The sequence below is a fragment of the Seriola lalandi genome, unplaced genomic scaffold, assembly GCF_002814215.2.
Source record: "Seriola lalandi dorsalis isolate HSWRI2012SDOR001 ecotype SW California unplaced genomic scaffold, Sedor1 jcf7180002055008, whole genome shotgun sequence".
Classification (NCBI taxonomy): domain Eukaryota; kingdom Metazoa; phylum Chordata; class Actinopteri; order Carangiformes; family Carangidae; genus Seriola; species Seriola lalandi.
In genome coordinates, this window is record NW_019525551.1 from 824,305 (window position 1) to 832,725 (window position 8,421).

At 46.1% G+C, this 8,421-nt stretch overlaps 1 protein-coding gene and 1 long non-coding RNA gene across 2 annotated transcripts in view; both read right to left on the reverse strand.

Annotated features, from left to right (window-relative positions):
* The window catches only part of LOC147817169 (uncharacterized), a 4,602-nt gene extending 2,029 nt beyond the window's left edge, over nucleotides 1-2,573 (reverse strand). Inside the window, exon 1 of the long non-coding RNA XR_015436573.1 lies at nucleotides 1,201-2,573. This is a non-coding gene — a long non-coding RNA (uncharacterized LOC147817169). The remainder of the gene's footprint in view (nucleotides 1-1,200) is intronic.
* Nucleotides 1-7,775, reverse strand: part of klhl25 (kelch like family member 25) — a 22,662-nt gene extending 14,887 nt beyond the window's left edge. The window contains exons 1-3 of the mRNA XM_023397430.2: nucleotides 7,548-7,775; nucleotides 7,311-7,416; nucleotides 6,061-6,306 (exon numbers count right to left, since the gene is read on the reverse strand). Coding sequence (XP_023253198.1) covers nucleotides 6,061-6,306; nucleotides 7,311-7,416; nucleotides 7,548-7,729 — 534 coding nt within the window. The 5' untranslated portion in view covers nucleotides 7,730-7,775. The remainder of the gene's footprint in view (nucleotides 1-6,060; nucleotides 6,307-7,310; nucleotides 7,417-7,547) is intronic.
* Nucleotides 7,776-8,421: the final 646 nt, after the last annotated feature.

Below are 8,421 nucleotides of genomic sequence, written 5' to 3' on the forward strand. Positions count from 1 at the left end.
TGGAACAACAATTAAAAGCATCTGGTGAGATAATCATTGTTGCACTGTGGTTGGTCAGATGTTTACTCACTCACCTATTTAAACAGATGCTTTGACAGTTATCAAATCATAACGATGGCAGATTTACTCGTTTTGGAGGAACAATACGCGCGTGTCAGACGTGAGCGCGTTTTCAGAGACCGCAGGGATCTCCAGATTGATTGATTTCACTCATGTGCGTCTGAAGGCACCATCCATGAATGATTACACATTCATCAATCGCAAAAACTACCACTTTATAAATGTACAGGTGATTTGTGATGCCAAGCTATCACTTTTAAACGTGGTGGGCAGGTGACCGAGACACACACGATTCTTTTATTTTTCAAAACAGCTGTGTTGGCGCGCGGCTGCAGGAGGCGGCACTGCAGAGCCAAACTCATCTCCGTCACCCTCTTCCACACAGCGGTTTTATGAGCTCCTTTGATCCCACTCTTCAGACTGCCAAAAAGCACATCCTTATTTTGCGCCACCTCGGATGTCAGGATGTCGATCTTCATCTCTGAAAAGTTTCGTTTTTTGCCAGTAACTCTTCTCTCCATGTTTGACCTTAGTGGGCGAGGCCTCCGAACCAGGAATACTTAAGGGCGTAACATGTTAATGACGATCGAATTCAGCCGCTGCATTTATCAATACCCGATCATTCGTACGCTGGGATTGGTCAGATACGAATGTTTCATGAATCACACGTGTATCCTATCGTACGACCAATTCTGCACTCAGATCTGCGCCTGTTTTCACGCAAGATTGATAAATGAGGGCTAATGTGAACACTAGTAACAGTATGAATATTATGAAATGTAAATGCAAGGAAATGAAGAGTAAACAACTACAGTAGAGGTAGAATAAGAATTCAATGTACACACTATATAACCAATAAACAACAGAGATTAGTACAAATATGGATATACTGTATACTGTACTGCAATACATAACCCATATAGACAGTGGTATATCTATGGTATAAATATTAATTATCAGCAATCAGCAGTATGAACATATATACACTGTTGGTCTGATATAATAACAGTGACAAGTGGTGCAGTGTGACAGCAGAGGGGAAGAAGAAAATCCTGAACCCGCTGGTCCTGGAACAAAGATACCAGTTCCAAACAGTCTCTTTGTCTAACTTGTTAAAGTGAATGATAGAATTTTACTCACCTAGACCCTCCTCACTGCGTGCCATTGGTGTTGGTAGAACAGGCAGGGGCAGTGTCTGTACTGACTCAGATCATGATAAAGACAGAGGTGTGCTGAAATCTCCTCAGAAATGTAAAGGCCCAGTGAACTTTCAATTATGCCTTATCTTGTAACAGTAATGTAAAGTGGTTACAGTATGATAAACCGAACAACATATATTCACTCTGTCTACAATCTCAATGTACAGTCATCAGTTATAAAGTAAGCCTTAAGTTACTGACGTAACTAGCTGAGCAACTGGCGGCAGGAACAGGCTTAATTCTACTAAACTTCTAAAACGTCGACAACATCAACATCATACATTTATGCCACTTGAAATGATGTCAGTACGGTTTGTCATCAGTTGCACTAATGATATTTTCTGCTAAAAACCAACTTTAGATGTTACTCACCAGTCTAAAAGAAAAGTTGTGAGCTTGGCATCAAACCGCATCTCTTTACTCGCCCATAGCTGTCTCCAGTGGTGGATTCATCCGTGTTTTACTTCTCTGCTCTTTTCTTTGCCATTGAACGTGTTTCTTGTCGGAAACGGGAGGTAAAGATTGTTTTCCAGGAGCTTCAGCCATCTCTGTGTTTCTGTGATGCTAGTCGAGAGCTGTAGCGTATCTTCAAGCTCTGGAGGAAGCTGTTCGTCATCCTCTTATGTAGGAATGAGGGCAGACTAGACACTACACTGACTCAAAAAGCATCTAGTGTCACGTGGTATTACTACATGGGAGAGGTCTGTATGTTTGTATTTTTTTTTTGTTATTTGGATTGCTATTTTTTGTTATTATTTATTATCAATAGCCAGAGGTTTTTGGAGCTGGACAGCTGCTGGCAGCACAATTGAGATTTATTAGTCGTAGCATCATAACTCTTTATTGTTCTGAATGAGGGTGATTTTAGATGTTGTTAACTGTTTATAGCCTATAGGCCGCCTATTTAAGAAATCAAGATCTAGTTTCGTCTTCGTCTTTGTCGTCTCTCGCTTATCCAGATCCCGGTCGCGGGGGCAGCAGCCTCAGCAAAGAGGTCCAGACGGCCCTCTCCCCAGCCACTTCCACCAGCTCCTCCGGGAGAATCCCGAGGCGTTCCAAGGCCAGCCGAGAGATATAATCCCTCCAGCGTGTCCTTGGTCAGCCCCGAGGCCTCCTCTCGGTGGGACATGCCCGAAACACCTCCCCAGGGAGGCGTCCAGGAGGCATCCTCACCAGGTGCCCGAGCCACCTCAACTGGCTCCTCTCGACATAGAGGAGCAGCGGCTCTCCCGGATGACCGAGCTCCTCACCCTATCTCTAAGGCTGAGCCCGGCCATCCTGCGGAGGAAACTCATTTCGGCTGCTTGTATTCACGATCTCGTTCTTTCAGTCATTACCCAAAGTTCATGACCATAGGTGAGGATTGGAACGTAGATCGACCGGTAAATCGAGAGCTTTGCCTTCCGGCTTAGCTCTCTCTTCCCCACAACGGACCGATTCAGTGCTCGCATCACTGCTGACGCCGCCCCAATCCACCTGTCGATCCCCCGTTCCATACTACCCTCACTCGTGAACAAGATCACGAGATACTTAAACTCCTCCACCTGAGGCAGAGCTTCTCCCCCGACCCGGAGCAGGCAATCCACCCGTTTCCGGCTGAGAACCATGGCCTCAAACTTGGAGGGGCTGATCTTCATCCCAGCAGCTTCACACTCAGCTGCGAACCGCCCAAGCGAGAGATGAAGGTTGGTGCCCGATAACGCTAAGAGGACCACATCATCCGCAAAAAGCAGAGACGAGATCCTCCCACCACCGAACCCAAACCCTTCCACCACCCGGCTGCGCCTAGAAATTCTGTCCATAAAAGTTATGAACAGAACCGGTGACAAAGGGCAGCCCTGACGGAGTCCGACCCTCACCAGGAACAGGTCCGACTTACTGCCGGCTATGCGAAACAGACTCACACTCCTTTGGTACGGGGACTTAATGGCCGCTAACAAAGGGCCATCCACCCCATACTCCCGGAGCGCCCCCCAGAGGGAGCCCCTGGGAACACGGTCGTAAACTTTCTCCAAATCCACAAAACACATTTGGACTGGATTGGCAAACTCCCATGCTCCCTCCAGCACCCTAGTGAGGGTGAAGAGCTGGTCCACAGTTCCACACCCAGGATGAAAACCACATTGCTCCTCCTCGATCTGAGGTTCAACTATCGACCGGACTTTCTTTTCCAGTACTCTGGCATAGACCTTACCAGGGAAGCTGAGGAGTGTAATTCCCCGGTAATTGGAACAAACCCTCTGGTCACCCTTCTTAAAGATGGGGACCATCAACCTGGTTTGCGACTCCAGAGGTACTGCCCCCAATGTCCACGCAATGTTGCAGAGGCTTGTCAACCAAGACAGTCCGACCAACATCCAGAGCCGTGAGATACCCAGGGCGAATCTCATCAACCCCCGCGGCTCCGCCACCGTGCAGTTGTTTCACTACCCCTGCGACTTCTGCCCCGGAGATTAGACCATCCATCCCCAGGTCTCTTGACTCTGTTTCCTCCACGGAATACGTGTTGGTGGGATTGAGGAGCTCCTCAAAGTATTCCTTCCACCGTCCGACTATATCCTCAGTTGACGTCAGCAGCTCCGCGCCCCCACTGTAAACAGTGTGAGCGAGTTGCCGCCTTCCCCCCGTGAGGCGCCAAACGGGTGTTTTTGCTTCAGTAACTGCCGCGGCTGCGCTCCGGCCCGCCGTCACGCTGTCATTGCCCACGTGAGCATTGAAGTCTCACAATAGGGCAATGGAGTCCCCTTTCGGGGCACTTTCCAGCACCCGTCCCAAGGACTCCAAAAAGGGTGGGTAGTCTGAACTGCTGTTTGGTGCATAGGGACCGATAACAGTCAGAACCCGATCCCCGTCCCGAAGGCGCAGGGACGCAACCCTTTCGTCCACTGGGGTAAACTCCAACATACAGGCATAGAGCCTGGGGGACACCAGAAAGCCCACCCTGGCCCTCCGCCTCTAACCCGGAGCAACTCCAGCAAAGAGGAGAGACCAGCCCCTCTCAAGGACTTGGGTTCCGTAGCCGACGCTATGTGTTGAGGTGAGACCGACTATATCTAGCCGATATCACTCAACCTCTTCCACAAGCACTCGCTCTTTCCCCGCCAGAGGTGATGTTCCATGTTCCAAAAACCAGTGTTCGTAACCGAGGATCGGACCGCCAAGGCCCCCGCCTTGGTCTGCTGCCCAATCCACACTGCACCAGATCCCACTGACTCTTCCTGCAGGTGGTGAGCCCACTGGGAGACGAACCCATGTAGCCGGTTCGGGCTGGGCCCGGCCGGGCCCCATGGGCCAAGGTCCGGCAACCAGGCGCTTGCCCATGGGCCCCAACCCCAGGCCTGGCTCCAAAGCGGGGCCCCGGTGTCCCTCCGGGCTGGGTTCTTGGGTTCTTGTTATTTCTTTTCATTGGGATCTTATGAACCGTTCTTCGTCTATTTTCGATCTAGTTTGTACTCACAAAATAAAGTTTGCGGAGTGACTGCATCTGGAGTGGACATGCTGACAGATGTGACAGCTGACAGTGACTTTCCTCATCACTAAACCATTAGACACCCCCTTGCTCAGGTCTTGACAAAGCCTTTGAACATCGTATATTCTTCTTATATTTCCTCTGTCCATTTTTTCCTCCTGTCTTTTAAGTTTTTGCTGGTAGGCTTAATCTGGTGCGTGGCCACTTCTCTCTCTCTCGCTTTATCTCTCTCTTTCTCTCTCTCTCTCTCCAGATCTGAATAAGGAAATGAATGCCTAATGTTAAATGAAAAAGATAAACAGTGAGAAAAAATAGACATGCAAAAAATATGAAATAGAAACATTGTTATAATTCCTAAGGCCACAGCTGGCAACAGCGGTCTGTATGACTGCTTTGGCGATCAGAGGAAGAAATGCTCATAAATCTTGTGTTTTTTATTTCAATACTTCTAGGCTTCAGAAAACATCAAAAACATATATTTAAGAAAAGGACTGAGAGACCTGTAGTTTTTTTGATTTAAACAAAGTTATTTACATAATGAAAACTCAAACTGTCAGACCATCTTGGCGGATCATATATACCTACCTACCTTTTCGTTAGAAGTTAAGTTAGAATGATTTTTTGTTGTGTTTTTTTAGATTTGCCGTTGTGTCTTGTGATTCAGCGTTGTGTTTTGTCATTTTTTGTTGTGTTTTGCCATTGTGTTTTGTCATTTGTTGTTTTGTAATTTGCCATTGTGTTTTGTGATTTGCCTTTGTGTCTTGTGATTCGAGGTTGTGTTTTGTGATTTGTTGTTGTATTTTGGTATTTACCGTTGTGTTTTGTGATTTGCCATTATGTTTTGGTATTTACCGTTGTGTTTTGTGATTTGTTGCTTTGTGATTTGCCATTGTGTTTTGTGATTTGTTTTTGTGTTTTGTGATTTGTTGTTGTGTTTTGTGATTTGTTGTTGTGTTTTCCTATTTGTCGTTGTGATTCACACTTCACGGCCACTGTATGTTGGGGCTAGCTGGTTAGCATGCTAATTTCAGTAGATATCTCTGAAATACAATAGATGGAGGTCTTGGTCATGACATCATCACTGTGGCTCCTTCAAACACTGTTGATAGTGTTTGTTCATTTTTTGAACATATTAAAGTGAAATTCTGGCCAGATCTTACACATTGCACCATTAAAACCACAGAGGTTTAATTTTCCTCTATCAAATGTTGCAGTGGAGCTCTGTGTCATCTACTTCTATGTGGCTGATGCCCCCACCATGTCACAGCTACAGGAACTTAGTAATTAGGCAGGTATACACTGATGGACACCACAAATTCAGGGTATCTTTACCGTCTCATAGTGCAACAGACACATCCTCCATGACAGCTCGTACAGCCTTTTACACTGATGGGCATCTGATAGCAGCATCATCCCCAGGCAGTTGGAGGAGTGCAGATTTTTCTCTAAAAACTCTGCAGCTGCGTCCCGAATGTCATGAAACTGCAACATGTCGCCTGCCTCCAACAGCGACTCAGCGTTCTCCTCATTTATGATGACTCGAGAAGAATAGGCAAAGTCCAGCAAAAGCTCCAGGACCTAGAGGAGGAGAGAAATAAGAGCAGTAAATTATATCATGTATGACTGTGTGACAGAGAGTCTAATCCTCGAATGTCTGATCTCATCACCTGGCCAAGTTACTCCATACATTGTTAAACAAGAGAAAATATGAGTGGGGTATCGAGTCAATCTGCTTTGTTTTGCTGCTTTCCAGGGCTCGACTGGTGTATCACCATGGTGAATATCATCAGCTGATTGTAGGTTATCACAGGGTGAGTATCAAAGTAAATGAAGAACATGAATACATGATACAGGTGTACTGTATGATACAATTGAGCAGGCAGCATACGATCCTGTTCTGTGAAATGTATCAAAATGTTTAGCAGGCTCAGTGACTGAAGATACTCTAGAGGCTTGTGGTGGAACAACACACTTTATCTTGGTTATTCTTTTGCCACCCATCTTTGTATCAACATATATGTCAGCTAACAAGAACAGAAATACTTTTTTAATTCGAGGTCAATTCAGTATCAACATTACATACAAGATGGTTCCACCTCAGGAACCTTTTCAGGGGACCAAGAACTCTTTGAAAACTTAGGGAATCTAATCTGTGTTTAAACCAGAGGAACCTGGGACTTAGTTTGCTGTACGGTAGTTCCAGGTGTAAAAACAGTCTGTGGTATGATGGCCGAACATACCCTTTTCACATCCGACTGAGGACCTGTGTCACATGTCATTCCCCATCTTTATCTCCCCCTCACTTCATGTCATCTTTACTTTCAACTGTCTAATAAAGCCATAAAAATCCAACAGCATTGGGCCCTTTTGTTACTAGAGGGGCGAATGACTGTCGACACAGAGTGTGGGTGCAATGACACAAACAGACTTTGTAGATTCTAGCAGCTGCTGGGGGAAGTGGACACACAAAGTGCCTCCTGATTTACCATCGCAGCTCTTTGTCAGAGGCTTTAATGTCAAGGGGGGAGGGTACAGTATCAGTGAGTGTTGTGCTGGTTTGTGTTCAGTAGCAGCAGCAGTACCTCAGGATGTATACTGTCTCTGAAGTTCACATCACTGTCAAGACTTTCTCGTAGCCCACCACTGAACATGGCCTCAAAATAACGGCTGCATGCTGCCAAGACCGCCCTGCAACAAAACACACAGAGGATGTTAAAGTGTCTTTAGTGAAGTTAGTTGTTGTTACTCTGGTGTGGTGGTTTGATGTATGCTTCTATTAAATGTTCCCAGTGAAATGAATAAGCGTTGATGGCATTTACCTGTGGCATGGGAAGGAGCGATCCCCTGCCCACAGAGTGACATCAGTGAACATGCACTGTTTTCTCATGGTGTTCAGGTGAGTCAGGACACTGTCAGGATGTGAAGGCTTGTGGAACAGTGAGATGTTCATGGAGCCTGTGCTGGTGCGGGATTTACGATTCTCATGAACAGTCACTGACATGGCGGCTTCGTCAGGCACCTCCAGGGGGTCAGCTGCAATAATCTGTCCTACTGTTCAATGAGAGGGACAGGAGAAGGAAAATAAACCACACTTCCACTATAATGTATACATGCATTTATGTATCACTTAGACAAGGTCACAAAAACACCAGATTCACTTTCGGGTTTATTATTCTTCCGCCAAATTTTGGCGCGTAACTCGTCCCGCAGCTTTGAGAAAACCCCGGTAATATATACATCAAAACGTGCGTCTTGATCCCGAAAGAGGTGCTATGACTTTTGGTGTTAAAATTCCAATTTTCCCCAAAGTTATTCCCAAAATACTGGGAATAAATAATGCATTAGGAATGCATTGGAATTTTCTTTAGAAACCCACAAAATTTCACCTTTTTTCGGAGTCACCCAGCTCTCTCATACCATCACATCCAACTGAAACATAGAAGAGAAGCAATCCTATGCCCAAACATATTCTGAGAAGACAATAACTGATCTGAAACCAGAAGTTTGTGCCTACTCAACAGCTTTGACAAAGCACACGTCCCAACGCTGCTCCTAGCCCTCCTCATCCTCACCAAACCACCGACTTACCGCCGGGGTGTGGAGTGGGCTGCTATCTGCTATTTTTTCCCCCCATAGGTCCCCCCATCTTTCCCCCCTCTTCTCTTCCCACTGTTTTTCATTGTAATTTTAAGG